General features: G+C 48.5%; 1 protein-coding gene across 3 annotated transcripts; it reads right to left on the reverse strand.

The window, feature by feature from the left end:
* Positions 1-312: 312 nt before the first annotated feature.
* On the reverse strand, positions 313-10,970 carry IRX4 (iroquois homeobox 4). Of its 3 annotated transcripts, none has more exons than XM_065052910.1 (7): positions 10,403-10,970; positions 9,808-9,915; positions 4,895-4,960; positions 3,755-4,006; positions 3,042-3,148; positions 1,760-2,085; positions 313-1,583 (listed from the first exon to the last, which is right to left on the reverse strand). In XM_065052910.1, exons 3-7 carry the CDS (start codon positions 4,937-4,939, stop codon positions 832-834), a joined length of 1,482 nt encoding a protein of 493 aa, XP_064908982.1. In that variant the 5' UTR covers positions 4,940-4,960; positions 9,808-9,915; positions 10,403-10,970; the 3' UTR covers positions 313-831. The 3 variants fall into 3 exon arrangements, with proteins under 3 accessions (XP_064908982.1, XP_064908981.1, XP_064908980.1); XM_065052909.1 differs by having other exon boundaries at positions 4,895-5,053; XM_065052908.1 differs by having other exon boundaries at positions 4,895-5,053; positions 9,808-10,970.
* Between the last annotated feature and the right edge of the window lie 6,114 nt (positions 10,971-17,084).

Below are 17,084 nucleotides of genomic sequence, written 5' to 3' on the forward strand. Positions count from 1 at the left end.
CCTGCCTCGCCTCAGGGGACAGCCAGCCCCCCTGCCGCCCCCCGCCCGCCGGCCCCGTTGCCTCTCGCCCTCGCCGGCCCGGGCGGCTGCCGGGACCCAGGGCTGAGCCGTGGGGGCACGGGAAAGCGCGGAGAGCAGCCCACAATCCTTCCCGCTGATCCATCCTCCCACGGCAGGGCTCCGCTGAGCCGCTTTCCGCCTCTCCCAGCAGCCTGTTGACAGTCCTTGGAATTATCGGGGCCGGCTCCAGGAGGCAATTTTGAAACTTAAGAGATGTTTGTTGCACAATGCAAAACGCCACCACTTGTGTTACCTCTGAAACAGACAATTTATTGGAGTGAACATACCTTTTAACATATTATCTTTCTTTTTTTTTTTGTCAAGATAAATTTGTGCAGTAGGTGTAAACTCAATAGAAGTGCTGTTTGTGAATTATATGCTAACAAGGAAATCAGGAGCAAAAACTCTTAAAAAGTCTTTGTAACTAATCTCGGCATGCCTTAAATTAAATCTGAATTCAAATTCCCCGTTTGTAAACTTTTGGATGTAAACTTTTTAAGTAGGCCTACACTATAGTACGTGCTTTTGGACATGGAATTAAATAACTTTCACGACATTGATCCCTTAAAGTCGCAGCCAGGAGAAATTCTTTAGAACAGCAATGAGCAAAGTCTGTCCATTGAACTGAGCAAAATGAACTTTAAATCCTCGTTTCTGTTGTTTAAAAACAAAACAAAACGTTTCATATTTAAATTTAAACTCTTGCAAGTCTCTTTTCAGTGTAGCTGACTCTTCAAGCGTTAGAAAGTCCTTCGCCCCTCGGCGGGCCTGTTAGGAACAAAACATTTTGCTTCCCGATTTGGGAAATGCCAGAAACTCTTTGTTAGAGTCATGGTGGGCCAAGTTTGAGAGCTGCCCCTTGAGCACGTTGGCGCCGTTCCCCACCGCGCGTCCCAAGGCGCCCGTTTCCAGAATGGCTCCTTTGGTGGTAGCCCAGGAAACTGTCGTGTTGCTCAGGGCTTGGTTCAAAGTACTGTGCCTGAACAGGGGGTCGTGAAACACCCCGTCCACCCAGTTCCTGAGGTTGGTGACCGGCGAATCCTGGTGCCTATCGATGACACTGACCGGGGCAGAGACGGCGGCAGCTGCCGAGCCCCCCTGCCGTTTCAGCATGCAGGAGGGGTACTCGGCCTGGTTGAGGGAGGTGGCGGTGTGCGCCAGGGACCAAATCCTGGGCTTCGCCTCCAGCAGCTGCTGCCCTTGCTGGAAGCACATTTTGGACTCGCAGCCGCGCTGCCGGGCGCCAAGCAGGTCGGGGCCGCACTCCTCCGCCGCCGTCTTCAGGCAGCTCCGCGCCCGCTCCGCCACTTCCTCCTCTTCCTCGTCTTCCCCGGCAGCGGCCGGCGGCAGGATCTTGGCGGGGGGCTCGGCGGCCCGCGGCGGGTGGCTGCTGCCCGGGTGCGGGAGCGGCAGCGAGTGCGGGAAGGGCCGCCTCAGCTCGCACTCCGAGCTCTCCGACTCGGCGGCATCCAAGTCCTCCAGGTCGCTGAGCTCCAGCTCCTTCTCCTCCTTGCCCGTGGGCTCTGCGGGGTGGGGGCGGGGGAAGGGACAGCAAAAAGAAGACACACGGTCACTGGCGGTGCCGCGCTCCCCCGCGGCCGCCCCCACGAGGGAAGCCCGCGGCCGCCCCCACGGGCGAGACCGGCCCCGGGGGCGAGCTGGCGGCCAAACCGCTAAGTGCCTGTTTTTAGCAGGGTACCCTCGGCTTTCCCGCTCTTCATCGCCTCTTCCTGCGAACCCTCTTCCTCCTCCTCCTCCTCCTCTTCCTCGTAGGGCCGCTTCTCGTCTGAGCACTTGTTCCGCGGAGGCCAGGTCATCTTGTTCTCCTTCTTGAGCCGCCGACGGGCATTGGCGAACCAAGTGGAGACCTGGGTGAGGGTCATCTTGGTAATGATGGCCAACATGATCTTCTCACCCTTGGTGGGGTAGGGGTTCTTGCGGTGCTCCTGCAGCCAGGCCTTCAGCGTGCTGGTCGTCTCCCGGGTGGCGTTTTTCCTCCGTGTCCCACCATCCATCGAGCCGTACCTGCAGGTACAGGAGAGCATCTGCAGAGTGACAAGGTGTCCTCACCCCCCGCAGACCTGTCCAGTGGGGGATCCCAGGGCCCCAGGCCTGGCTGCTTGCATGTGGCACCCCTCCAGGGTGTGGGGGTGGCCGGACCAGGAAGGAGGCAAATGGGCAAGGACAGATCAGCTTTAAGAGAGAGACCTGCCTCAAGAATTCAGGCTGAGGAAGAGGCAAGGGTGAAGAGCTCGTTCATCTAACAGCAGTACCGGGCAATGGAAATCCCTGTTGTGCCATGGCGGTGGTGGCAGAAAGGGGCAAGAAACCACAGGCCTTAATTCGTGGTAAAGCCAAAGTCAACGTTTCAGGAACCATTGGAAACCCAGGCAACTTGCAAATGCACAGAAATTGTTGGATCAGTCCTCCCCAAACAGAATACATCTGAGTGACCCCAGGGTGTAACTGTTAATAGAAAAATATTTCCTTTTACTCCTTTTATTAGTAATCTCTCCTACCCTTTTGTTCCTGAAATTGTAGAAACCTAACGCAGATGACACTGGGCTACAACTGAATATTTAATGCACATCCTTCAGGAAAGGTCATTGGCGCCCAATGGGCGTCAAAGCCTGAAACTGTGTGTAAGCGGTTTTGCACTCGTTTAAAACCAATAAATATACCAGAGATGCCTGGGCACCTAAGCCTGACTCTGCACAGGAAAAGATTATTTATCGCCCCCGTGGAGAGGGCTCGGTCCCCCTGCCGCCTGTCCGGGGTCCAGAGGACCCCGTGCCGGTGTCCCTGCTGGAGGGGGACGTGTCGATGGGGAGAGGGAGGCGGCATTACTGGGGCCGGGAGGGAGATGCTGGCCGGCGGGGAGGCAGATCCGTGCCTCAGCCGCGCAGCGGGGCGGGCTGGAAGGGGTGGGGATCGCGTCTAGAGGGCCGGCGAGCAGGGCCGGAGGGGGTGTGTGCTCTTACCTGTCGTACTGGTACTGGCTGAGGGTGTGATCGTAGGGGTAGTAGGCAGCCGCCGGGGCGATGCCCGCATGCGCAGACCCGCTCCCGTCCTTCGCCTCCAAACTGTTCTGCAAAAGACACCGCGCCGCCGCCCTCAGCCCCCGCCGCCCCCCACCGCCAGGAGAGCTCGGCCCCCCGCTCCGCCCCCCCCCAGGTTTCGCGGGAGGGACTGGGGGCGCGCCGGACCTTCCCGGATGCCCCTCGGCCGCGGCAGCCAGCGAGATCAATAGAGACATTAAGTGCTGTTATGGTGCCAGGAGGAAAAAACAAAACAAAACAAAAAAGGGCTGGCTGGGAAGAGCGTATATCATTATATCATTTTTTACCAACCGGTGTCTGGGCCGCCCCAAGCTACCGGCCTGGCCAGGCCCTCCGCGCTCGGCCGCCACCTCGTCAGGCGCGACTTTTAATTGCGTTACCGTGAGAAGCACGCCGGGCTTGAATATTTAATGACGGCGGAGCTGGACGCGCCGCGGTTACGCGCTTGTCGCCGAAAGCGGGCAGGCTCAGGGGAGCGGCGTGCGGCTCGGCTAGGAGGCGGAGAAGCAGCGCCCGGGGCTGCCCAAGCCGCGGAGGGGTCCCGCCGACCGGCCACAGCCCGCCGGGGGGACCGCGGCGCGGAGCAGCGCGGGGAAAGGGGCGGGAGCATCCCCCTCGGCGGCGGAGGGGCTTACCAAGGAGTAGAAGGCGGGAGCCTCGGTGCCGTAGGTCACGTAGTTTCCGTAGCCCTGGGGCCCGGCGTAGGGGCCGCCGTAGACCCCCAGAGCGGCGGCCGAGTTGAGCTCATGTCGGGCGGTGGCGAGCAGGCGGCTCTCATACACCGGGCAGTACACGGGGGTCTGCGCGGAGGCGGCCGCTCCCGTCTCGGCCAGTGTCCGGCCGCTGGACTCGCAGCAGGTCGTCAGGGAGTTGGTACTCATCAGGAACTGGAGCGAAAGAGAGCGGCGCTGAGGGCGGGGAAGGGAAACTTCCCAAACTCTAACCGAGTTTGGGTTTCTTTATTTTTTCCTTTTTTTTTTTTTTCTGTTTTTTAATCAGGTCACAGCTTTAGGGTGTTGTCCCTCTCTCTCCCCTTCCGTATTTTACCTCAAGAGGGGTAAAAACGCTCTGGAGAAACGCAGACGTACAAGTATTTTATCTTTTTTTTTTTTTTTTTTTTTTTTTTTTAAATCACAACATCAAACAAACGCCCTGTGACTATGCGCGTTTAATTCACTGTAATACGTTGCGCTAGCCCTTTGCATTGAAACCCTAACTTTTCTGGTGTGGTCTCACAAGACTGGCTTTACATCGTTTTTCTCCTCTTGCAGCACAATGCTTCCCATCTGCGTTTTTAAACCTTTTTTCTAAATCACTCATGCATATTTATTTTGACTGCAGATTTGTAGCAGCTATGCACGCATCTGTTATTAACCTGCTGGTTTAGAATATCCCATTATGTTTATACGGTTCGGACCTCAGTACTTGCGTGTTTAATTGGTAAACTGTGAATTTAATCGGGAAAGGGGAAAAAAAAAAAGCGCTCGGAGGAGAGAGGGGGTGGGGGAACTCTAGCTCTCCTTCTCACCTCCCGCATCTCTGTAAACCTCCCCTACTCATCATTATCACTCCCAAGCCCCCTAAATCCCTCATGTTTCTTCCCATTTTAAAATATGTGCGCGAAATATAACTTGAGCATCTTCGAAAGATACGGAGCGAGAAGCCGATTTCCCACTCCCGCATGCTAAAAAAGGATCGCTGCCCCTCTTAGCCCTGGACGGAAGTAATCAATACGGACTGAAAATCAATTAACGTTGGTAGGCGAAAAGTCTTACCTGGGGTGCAGAGGAGTAAGGGTAGCCAAACTGAGGATATGACATGGTACAGAGGCTCCCAGTTATCTAGAAACAAGGCGAGACGTCTGATCTGCACGCTATTGCAGTCTGGCTCTGCTCTATTGTACCAATTGATTGGTAACCACAGGTCCCTAGATGCTTATAGGACGAAGCAGAAAAACCACATTTAATGTATTTACATGAAATCTTAAACTTTTTTTTTTTTTTTTTTTTTTTTTTTTTTTTAACCGAAGGGAAAAGAGTATAGTGATTTCAGCACCTTCCCTCCTTCAGCTACGGAACAGAAGTAATTGTTACATATGGGCTCTAAGGCTGGCAAACGCGACGGCAGAAATACATACTTTGCACCCACGGAAAAATAAAGGTGGGGGGGGAAGTGATACAAATACATCAGTTCAGAAGCACGCTCTTTTAAAAGAGCCGAGCTTCTGACGTCACGCAAAATCTATTCAAATTAACCTGCCTGTAAGTTTAACATTCATTTTCGGGAACCTTTCCCCTGGTGTGGAAAACAGACTCTCCAAGCATCTCTCTCAGCCTGCCTAACAGCAGTGAAAGTTTGGAAAGCTCTCCGGCAGCGGCTACACCCGCTTGCAACATTTCTTTATATTTCTGCGGGGAAGGGAAGGAAATGAATGGTTTTAATCTGAAGGATCAATGTTGTATCAGCTAATATTTCCCCACACCCTCCTTCGTCACTGAAGGGCTGGTAAGCACTTTTAATTAGAAATTAATTAATGAGCAGCTGCTTCTTCCCACCCCACACTAATAATTAGTCTCAATTAGAAACTAGACATATGAAGGGACACACGACTGAGTCTTCATTTAAGATTTAATCAACAGTTAAAATTAGCACTAACGCTGACAATAAAGCACATGACATGCAATCCTGCTTTTCCTCTCGGCTTTTATTCCAGACGTGTGATTACAGGTAGAAATCCCTACAAGCGTGTTCCGGGAGATGACTGAAAGGACGTGACTTTTCACGTTAAAACGACTTTGATCCCATCGCAAACCTCCGCTGGAAAAGCCAGCCTTTCGCGGGGCGGAGGGCCGTATCCAGCCTGAGGTGCACACAGCTGGGGTGGGGGGTAAAAGCGGAGTGTGAGGGGAGAATTAGGGAGATGGGATGAAACTCAAATGTGCCAAGTGCTATGCCTCACGCGAGAGCAAACATCTCTTTTCCGTTGATTAGGTTGTTCCCCGGAGCTACGGCGGGATGCCCGAGTGAAGGAGGGCCTGGGAAGCAGTCTCCATCACCCCCTTCTCTACAACCCACCCCACGGCTGCCATCAGCCTCCTCACCCTCACCCTGGGGATCCCCCCCAGATGCAGCCAGCTTCCCCCCTGTGAGTCACCCTTGGAGGGGGCTGGCTCCGTGCTGCCTCCCGGAGGCAGCGGCCGTCGGGGAGAGATGTGGGGCTGCTGGTCGGCCCTTCGGCCACCTCCGCCGGCCGGCAGCTCCAGCATCTCTCCCCGGCGGCCGGCTACCTCTGGGGCAGGACGGACAGACAGCCGCCGAGCGGGTGGAGGAAGCGGAGGAGTGAGCTCCGAGGCTGAAGGTCGGTTGCTGGTGCAGTTGAAGGCTGCTCCGTGGTGTGCAGACTTGCTCAGAGAGATTCCTGGGTTCAGACATGTGAATAGCCCCAGGGTCACACTCTAATTAATGATGATGTTCTCTTCTTCTCCCCAGCTGGAAGACTGCCTCCCAGAAACGAATCTGCCCACACTGACAGCTCGATTGAGGGTGATTGATGACTATCTGGAGACCACAGTACACATAATATAATATCTGCTGCGTAATTGCTTTAATTTACAGATGAAAATACTAGTTCTCGGATTGAGTTAGACTACAACGAGCGGCGTTTTATGACGCTTTAGAGTGTTTGCAAATAAAAGAGATCAGATACAGTACATGCAAATTATCCTGACAGCTCAGTGTCTGTAGCCGGGAGAAAGGTATAAAGAACGGGAATCAAATGATGTTAATAATCGGTTTTGAATTCGGTATTGATTTTTTTGGAGGGAATAAAGTGCCTACTCTTTCTTCACCTGAGACGCTAATACCACCTTCTTTCCGGGAATATTAATAACGTACCCATTGGGTTGCTGTTACAGAAACGCTCCTTTATTCCTTCTGCTACCCCAATGCTGCCTGGATATAATGATACTTTTAGGCACTGTTTACAAGCATCTTCCTTCTATGCGGCGTGCTGACGGGCTGTTGCATTGTTTGGGAAGAAAAGCCACCCGGTTGTTTACACAATGGTCTTCAAGCAGCGTTTGATGCTGCTCGCTCTGCCTCCCGCGCTGATTGCGCTGGGGGATGTTTATTTAAGCCCTGGAGTATAACTCACCGGTGCGAGGGAAGAAAACAGTTGCACTTATCTCAAGAGCGGCTCGGTGTAAAGCACTATAATTAGCTGGGAGAACTAGAGAACTGCATGGAGAAGTCCTCACAGTTTTCCAGGCTACAGTTTGGCAGTTTGGGAGCTGTCCTGGTGTGGTGGGGCTTTTATATTTTCCTTTCCTTCTTTTGATACTACTGCAGATGTCAACTCCGTAGTGGTCCGCAGAACACTACAGGTTTTGATATTTAGATGAGTCTATTAAACTTTAAAATACAAGGTGAAATTCAATATTTATGGTCCTTGTCTATTTATATATCACAGTTGTCTTTCACTGCACCATGCAAATACTCTGTTGCCCATTTTTGCACTGAACTTTCCTGTATTAATCATGATAATTATTTGTCATTTTTCTTTGCAGCCTGTTTGCTCTACTACTTTACCCCAGTCAGCTTTGTGCAGTTCCAATCTGTATTCCCTAGAAAGCAATCATTAAAAAAAAAAACACATCAAAACAAACAAAACAACCATAAAAAACCTTAATAACCTTAAGTACTTAATAACCTTAAACACTAAAAGCTGACATTACATCTTCCTCCAGCGTTCGTGTCTTGTTTCACTTACAATCTACAAATAATGGCCCTTTGTTGAGAAGAAACTCAACACAATTATATTTCATCTTGAATTTTCGGTGCCAGAGCACAAACATGCAGTAAGCCCCACAATGATTTAAAATCACCTTTGTGGTTCTTGCACATAAACAACGTAACACTGTTCATATCCAAGTAAAGACGCTTAATACTGCGAGCTATATCCTTAAGCATTTGGAAAATGCAAGTCTTTGCTGGGCAATAAAAATTGATCCTTGTCAAAGCCCCTTTCCTGTATAAAGCAGTTAACAGCTTTCGCGAAAAACACAGTGCTTTCTCCAAAGTTTGAGCAAGCAAACCCGTCACGATCAATAGGAAACGCTGAGGAGTTCCCCTCTTGTGGGAGCCAGTCTGCACACCCAGTCGAGCAGGTATTTTACAGCCAAAGCGCAACTAAGTCTGTCTCCCAGGGATACGTGTTTCTTCTCCGAGAACCTGGAGCCAATGTTCATACAAGTTTTATCATAAAAGCATGAAACGAGAAGGAAACGCTGTGATGCTGTAACAGGCCACAGCAGGTAAAACGGAGAACCTCTTCAGGACTAACGCTTTGATGGACGTCTTCAGGGACATGATCTAGAGGCAGTTAATGCAGCTACACTTTTACTTTCTGCATTTTCATAGCCTTCTCTTTTAGAGGGGTTATTGTCACTCCTGGAAATTTTTCAGCGACGGAATTTGCTTATGAGTTAAACAGACTTTAGCGAGCTCTTTCAGTCGACTTTGCTTTGTTTTCACGTTACAGATTTAAAGCAACCTTGACACCGCCTGACAAACGCTGTGAAGCTCTACACGTTGCCCATTTGGGATCTGACATGGAACTGAGGGCAGCCTACAACATTTTCAAGTAGATTAGCTCCCATAAAGTCGCTATGGACAGTAAATACGATTTCTGTTCTCTGAGCCCACCTGAGCTGTAATTGCATCTCCTGCACTCTGAATTCAGGGACAGCGAGCTGATTGATACTGCCGCCCTGCACAGACCTGTGCAATGGCTCGTGATCGGCAGTGCTATGATGACAAACATAACAGTTGCATAAGAACGCGCCGCTAATTAATTTAGTCAGATTACAATTACATGTAAAATCAGTTGTTCAAAGCTATCCATTTCAATGCTTTCATTTTGTAAGTCTTCAATCCTCTTGGCAAACAATCTAGATTAAAGCAGAAAGGCCTCACATGCTCATTCTCTCCTTTGTGTTTATTAACTTTTCACACTTAAGAGCTACAACCACCACACCCGCTTTCTCATACACAAAACTTTTCAGCAAGAGAAGCAAACGCTGCGACCTGGCCAGCTGCTGCAAGGCTAGGCGGACCCTACAACACATCCACATTTACTTGCCCGGTGAAGAGCATTGCAACTACACGTCCACCAGCAAAACAAGGATTGTATAAGGTTTCTCTTTCCAGCTTCTGTACCCCCAGTGCCGCAGACTCGTAGGTATTCAAGAGCCACCGCCTTTGAGCTGCCTGACAGCGGACAGCTTGGACATACTTCCCTGCAAAGAAAAAACTTTCCTACTTGCAAGCTCAAATTCTATGCGTGTTCAAGTTTGCCTTAAAATGCAGAAAGTTTGACTCGATACCTTACCTTAGTGCTCGCTGAATATCATATCCACACCCCCTTCCCAAGAAATAACACATACGTTAAAATACATTTGCTCTCTATCCTAGGTAAAGATTGCACAAAGCCAAATGATTCATCACAGATAATTTCTCTTCCCTCCAGCAGTTCTTTTTCAGCTACCTTGCTGCTAAAGCAGGCTCCGAACGTGGTGGTGGTGGTGAGGGGGGGGGAACACATACACAAACCCCACCGCTCCCCCCACCCCCCGCTTCGGTGGAGAGACACACACAAGCATCACCACCAAAACAATAAGAAAATTTTTACCTGCGATCACGCCAGGCTTCGGCTAAAACCTCGTAGAGATGGCTGTGCCATGGCAGGGCTTCTCTCCTCTCATCTGCACTGGCTGACTTTGCAGGGAGCTACGGAGAACTAACGCAGACATTTCTCAGTGTGTAATACCTGAACGGAGCGGCACAGTGCCTTCGGTCCCCAGGCGCCACAATCACTTCACTAACCCCCTGTACCAGAGTGACGTTCAAGTGAATAGCTCCACTGATCACACTCTTTCCTACTGATTAACACTTTCCAACACGGCCAGGCACTTCACTTCCAACTTTTCCCGTTTTAAACCAGAAGCAGCCAGCACCGCTCGCTTCCTCGGGTTATAAACGCCGTCTGGGGCGTGGGGGACACCATAATTAATAGCAGGTTAGTAAAATTAGTGCTGCCACTCCAATTGTTGTCTTTGTTGCCAACAATAATTGCATTGATTCTGGAAGGACACGAATGTCCTCCATTTAACCTAATGATCTGCGGGTTGCACACGTTGTAGAGCAGCCGTAGCGTTGATTAACTGCGTGCACCTCCAAACTACCATTTATCTCTGCGAGTCACGACTGAAAGGCGCTAAACTTACAAGGAACTCTCCCTGCCTCTCTCGCCGTCTTTGTTTCCCTCCCGTGTGAGGAGGCGGGCTGGGACTTCAGCGCTAGCCCTGCGCGCAGGAGACGGGCACCTGTACCTGTCCGCCCATCGGCCTCAGCTTTATTCATAGCCCCGGGGCAGCGCGGCGGAGCCGGGCTCTGCGGAGCAGCCGGGGGCTGCGCGGACCAGCGCCCCCAGGCCGCGGGGAGGGGGCGCGGGGGGGCGGTGCGATGCGGCGGCGCCCGGCTCCGGGGACCCGCGTCCCGGCAGCGCCCCCGGGACCGGCCGAGCCGCACGCCCTGGACGCAGCCCGCACGGGCTGCCCGGGCACCGGGGGCTTCCTCCGAGGGGAATGGGAGGCCAGCGCCGGTGGCAGTCACAGGCAGGTCGGAGCAGGGGTGTTTGCTCCCGCTTATCTTCTCCGTCCTCCTGCAGCCGTCCGGCCGGTCACTGCCGCAGGCTGCTGCCGCTCTTTCCTGCGGAGAAGTTACTCGGGCCGGAGGCTGGGCGGGCTGACGGCGAGCCCCCGGGCTTAAATGTCTTTCGTGCTGTGCAGCCCCTCTTCACCCTCCCACCTCCGGGCGACGAGACCCACTGCAGGCTCCTGCCCGCGGCCCGTGGGCCCCGCAGTGTCCGGGCAGCCCTGAGGGGGCCTGTAGTATGCTAAGTTCTACAACGCAGTGGGTACTTTCTTTTCTTAATTGTTTGTTCAGCAGGAGAAGGGATAAATCGAGATTGACAGAAGGAGGAGGAGGGATCAATATAATTCCTGTTTAAAGGCGTAAGCCTGGGCAGACGTCTCAATAAAACAGAGGAGGAGAAAAAGTGAATATCATATCCTACCTAATTAAGCGAAGACAAAGAGGTGTGGGGAGAAAGGTTCAGGAGAGGTGGGGTGGCAGTGGGAATTTTTAATCCCGTGTCTTCCCACCGTAACCACCAAGGCTGAACAACAATGTTAATAGGGAACATCTGTACACCGACAGATTTATTCTTGCCAGGGCTCTTTCATGCCTCTGTCATTTGCATGGACCTGTGCTCGTAATGTTCGACACACGCTGCACCTTGTAGTGCAATGACAGGGTAAATCTGATGAATGTTGAAACTGGGAAACCCTCTTTTCTTTCTCCTTTCCCTCCTCGGATTGCCCTTCCAGCTTCCAAGGCGGGGAAACCACACGGAGAAAGAAAACGTGAGCCTTCTCTCCATCCACACTTGTAAACAGAAAGCCAATCATGCAGCGAGCCTTTGCATTTTAAAGCAGAGTAACAAACCCACAGAGACGTGTTTGCCTGGGTTGCCCGCCCAGGGTTGGCCTGCTTGCCGGGAAGACCAGGGGTATGTGGCTCGGGACAGTGGCACCGCTCCGCTTCCCAACCACCCCCTGGGACTCTTACGCCCTCCCCAAATCACCTGGGAAGGCAGGAGGCGTATGCGCTGTCTCTGGCTCTTCCCTGCGGGTCTGGGCTTTCCTTTCCTTCCCCCGGGAAGGCCCGTCCCGCTGGCGCTGCCCCCGGTTGCCTCCCGGCCCGGCTGCTCGGCTGCAGGCAGCCCCAGCGCCAAACGGGGCCGAGGCTCCCGGGGGCAGCGCTGTGCCTGCGGGACGAGCCGCCGCCCTGGGAGGGGAACCCCTCCATCGACCCCCTCCAGCCGTTCGCCCGCCGTTTTAGACGGTGGGGTGACACCATCCTGTCCCCAGAAGTGACATCTCCCCTGTGGCGCAAATGCGCTTCGGGGAACAGGGACCCCGTAGAGCCCCTTGGTCCTGAACCGCCACCGGCGGAGCCTGGGGACGCAGCGGGAGAGAGGGGTCCCCCAGGGCCTGGGTGCCCGGGGAGCTGCGGCCCCCGCCTCTCCCGGCGGAACAGCAGGGGTGGGACTGCTGTGGGGAGGTGCTGTGGGGCTACTGGATGCAGTTGTCTCCCCTTTGAAATTTACTAGATATGTTCAAGGGCAGAAGGCATCGTTCAGGAGATAATTTTTTTTTGTATTAACAGCTCCCAGGAGTAACAGTACATCAATATGTATCTTTTGTAATATAACAACCTCAGTTGCACGAGATCAACATTTTATTATTATTTCAGTGATGGTTAAAGGAAGCAAGCAGACTCTTGAGTCTATCTTTTCCAATTTACTCATGTCAACCTGCACATCTTTGAAATTACCACTCATTGATACTTTGACCTACGCACCAGAAAGCGTGGTGGCTTTCTGACGATGACTGGCCTAGCCAGCCAGGAGGGCGTTCAAACTGAGCAGAGCTGAAATCCCAGTAGACATGCATGCAGGTCAAAGCAGCGACATGATGGACAGAACCACTAAGGGAACACAGGTCACCAATAAATCTGCGAAGGTGCTTACAATCAGAGCAAAAGCTTTTGGGTAGCACTCCCAAAAAATCAGGGGCCAGATGCCATGGCTGGAAGGACATTTGTAGATTTTGCTTGATGGTGTTAATGACGTTATTACACATCCTCTTTTTCCCCTCTTTTTTTTTTTTTTTGACCAACAATTCTAAGGTTTCAACCATTTTTAATGTTTAAATTATTTAAAGGTGCTCTCTTTACAGTTGAAATGCTGTTGGTCCTGTCTATCCTGACATTCTTTGGCGTTATTTCCCATTTGTGCAGCTAGATCAATGCCCTCTCTGCTGTGAAAAGGCCATTGTTAAATGATACCAAGTGGTTAAAAACCTTAATTTTCCATGTCATTAGACAAACAGCACTGGTGATAGCACCAGATACTTCCATTCAGAAAGGGAATATCCTTTAATTGCCAGTGTCAATTCCTGCAGCACCGTGGCTGTTCTTTGAAGACCTGCCTTCTAAGAGATCAGACAGGAGAAAAGACTAGCTTGATCTCTTACTTTTTTGGCCTTTATGTTCCTGTAGAGGTTACTACATCACACCTAGTCAAGCAATAATATACTAATGCTTGTCGCATAACTCACGCACACTATGAAGGTCCTAGAAACACATTAGCTTAATCATGAAACCTCTGAGATAATTTATGTAACTGCAATAATTTCACAAGAAAGCCAATATAATTAAGATTGTAGTAAATATATACATACAAACCAGATTTTCACTGGAACTATTTCTGTCATCTGGTTTGGGTGCCAAGTTTTATGCTAGCCTTAGAGCAGCAAGGTTTATCTTAATGTGCAGGGATCCAGACAGGTACATTTCTCTTCCTTTTCTCACATTAAATTCATTATGTGATGTTCAAAAGACTGATACACATTAGAAAACCTTTAGGCATTTCAGTGTAAAAGGGATGGTTTATTAAAAGGATAGGTTATTACTTTGAACAATGACTTCAGTGTGTACATTTAAATGTGAAGTATTTATCTGGTACTGACCTGCATTGGTCAGAATCTCTACAACTATACTTTTATTCATAAATGTGAGCCTAAGCTAATAAAACATTTGTTTTTAGATTCTTTGTAGTCATTTGTGAATCTTTTGTAGTCCACAATGTTACAGGCTTATATTTTTTTCAATATTTTTCTAAGCAAGTGTTACCATAATTCCATTTGTGAGCCCGTAATTCTGAGAAGATATTTATTCTGTGGTGGAAAAAAAAAAAATCTTGATGTGGTTAGAGAAATAGCTGAGGCTGTCTTAGTGTACTCAATATATGGATGGGTGGAGCGAATTATTTTGTGGTGGCATTGTTTTAAATGCTTAAAAGCTTAGCCATTTCAACCCTCCTTGAAGGCCCTGAGAAGGCAGAAGGCACCGAGTGAGTCATTAGCACCAAATTCTCCCTCCTGCCGTGCAGCTTTGCCTGAGTGGGGAGGGCAGCCTGAGCCTGCAGACCTGGCCCAGGTGAGCAACACTCCTGAGCTCCAGGGAAGCAGCACAGGAGCAAGCTCCTTCCTCCACGTTATTCAACTGAAGAGAAGGGGACCTCGGGTCTAACCCCCACTGATCTTCCCGTGAGCAAGTAGTTCTGTAAAATGATACTTGTGAGTGGTAACTTCTTGCACAGAAAGGATTATGGAAGAGAAGTGTGTGTGCCTCAGAAAACAAAGATGTAATTAAAGCAGTATTTTTTAGTTAGGGTTATCTTTCAATGCGAGATGAACCATCATTTTTTTTTTTTCCTGCTAATTATTTTCATTAGCTGTTTTAACTCTTCCTGAGAGCTCTTAATAATTGCTTGAGAGCAGAGTGTGTAAAACTGAAAATTATTTATGGCACTGATTAGAACTACAGAATACTAATATGGGTAGTCAGGAATAATTTACCATAGCAGGAAAAGCATTATTTAATTGTTTAATATAGAAGTTTAATTGCACTTGCATATAATTATCATGTAAATATCACTGTGATCACTTTAAGAGGTTATTTCTAAGTGTGCCAAAATTCTGAAGCAATCTGAAAAGAATTAATGTTTTTCTTGCCTCCCTTCACAAGTCTCTCAAGTGCACTATATGTTTTAACTCAAACCAAAATATAGCCAAAGGCAGACAGGAGTTCCAACAGTGACCAGTGTAATACTCACTGCTTTTAATTACTGTAACAATAAATCACACAGGAATGTCCTCCAGGAACTAAATGATTTTCTAAAAACATTTGAGAATATTTTTGAAATTCAATTAATTGAAGGCACCAGATAAAAGGTACACATTCTTAATGGCTATAAAATAACCCTAAGGGATGTAACTGAGCTCCAAGCTTAACTTCAAAGTGTGACAGAAACACTTACTGTATTACTTTAAAAGTATTCAGATCAATGAATCAGTTAAAATTACTTATACATTTACCAACCTTTTCATTTTCTTTCTGAATATGATATAAAGAATTGCTCTCATTTCCCAAGATACAAAAAGCAGTTGAGACCTGTAAAAGAAATTGTAATTAAAGCCAGCCTTCAGTCAAAATTGGTATTATGAATTTTTGGTTGACACGAGATAAAGGGGCCAGAGCAACATAAAAGTGGCTCGATAAAACATACATTTAGACATTTTAAACTGAAGTTTAACTGGTTTGTGGAGACATTTCAGTTTCTGGGATTAAATCTGTCCTTGTTAAAGCCAGTAAGCATTTTTCTATTCAATTCAATAGAATCAGAACGTCACCCTGCAATCTCTATTGCATACGGCTATCTACCTGACTGGCTATCTGATTATGGGCCAAATCGGTTCTTTTATTTTATTTATTTATTTATTTATGTATTTATTCATTCATTCATTCATTTATTTATTTTCTCTTTTGAACTAATCATGCTAACTTGAACACCTACATGGCTTTGCAAGGTGCTGAACACCTTGAACAGTCCCAGCGCGACAGCGTGCCTTCAGCTTTTGCTGGTGGTAGTCTGGGGCAGCATGCCAGCTAATGCCCAGTACGATCCGACTCTTTGAAGAAATGCCTTGACATATGGCCTGTAGCTTATGAGCAACAGAGGCTATTTTAAAATAAAAGTGTTTAAACCATCACCATTTTTTGATTTGCAAGGTGATTTTATAACGCAGCATGACTCAACAGCAAGAAAGTGTTATGAAATACGTAGAAGCTGAACTGCCTCTACCAGTCTTTTAAATTTGTTGTTGTTGCTGTTACTGCTGCTGTTGTTTTTGTTGTTTTTTAGCAGAGGTGCTCTGTTCTGAGCAGCTCTTTCTTCCCCTCTGTAATATCAATTTATGCTCAACCCACACTCCTGATCATATCCAGGCCAGGAAAACAGACCTTAGACCCACAGTCATCATCCAATGGAGATAAAGTTTAACTTCTAATCTTTGCAAAACGGGTGCTTATCGTATTCACTCATGAGAAATATTCAAACTGCATATATATTATTCTTCAGTGCAGAAAGTTTAGAAACAGTGGAACCAGAATGATGCGCACGTGTACATTCCTGCACACCTGTGTCTGTGCACTTGTATGTACACATTCACACACACACAGAGGGAAGGGACGCAGAGAAGTGCCTGTACTGTACAAAGTGACTATATTCCAAGAGAAGACTGAAAATACTCTACAGAAGACTAATTACAACATTTTCCAATGGATGTCTATTTTTAACACTCACTGATAATTTTCTTAGTAGCATGTTAATGATTTCTCTGTTTAAAATGAGTTTAAATGAGGCACTAGAAAAGTTAAAATAATGCTGCAGAGATAAATCCATCCTTATCCCTTCTGTTTCTTTTCTGTGGTCATTCAAAATCAGAAACATCATAAGAATCTTTGAGCATTTAATATTAATGTTATGTCATGAAAATGTAACAATTTTATTGAGCTCCACACAGTAATTCTGCACCCCGCACCTGTGAAGTGTGTGGGAGGGTCGCTCAGCAATGAAACATCCACTGTAGATTGAAGATGCAAAAATGCAGTCACTGACAATACATACATTATATAATAGTTATTTTTAAATTGGATGTAATAAATATAATACAAGATTAAAACCACCAATGAAACTCAGGTTTTGTCAAAGAACTCTGTTTAATAAGGGTAATAGTCTAACCACAACACTCATTTAATCAGGGACTGCAGACTGTAGAAGACAGTTTGATACATTTGTTTTGATAGACAAGTACCCATAATATTCAAAAACACATCTTCCAAATTAGCACCTGTGACCTACAGCCAGATTCAAATTAATTCTGCAAAAAAAAGCCAATTACTCCAATCCACTGTTCACAACCATTTACAAGCTTCTCT

This window comes from Columba livia, chromosome 2, assembly GCF_036013475.1.
Source record: "Columba livia isolate bColLiv1 breed racing homer chromosome 2, bColLiv1.pat.W.v2, whole genome shotgun sequence".
Lineage (NCBI taxonomy): Eukaryota > Metazoa > Chordata > Aves > Columbiformes > Columbidae > Columba > Columba livia.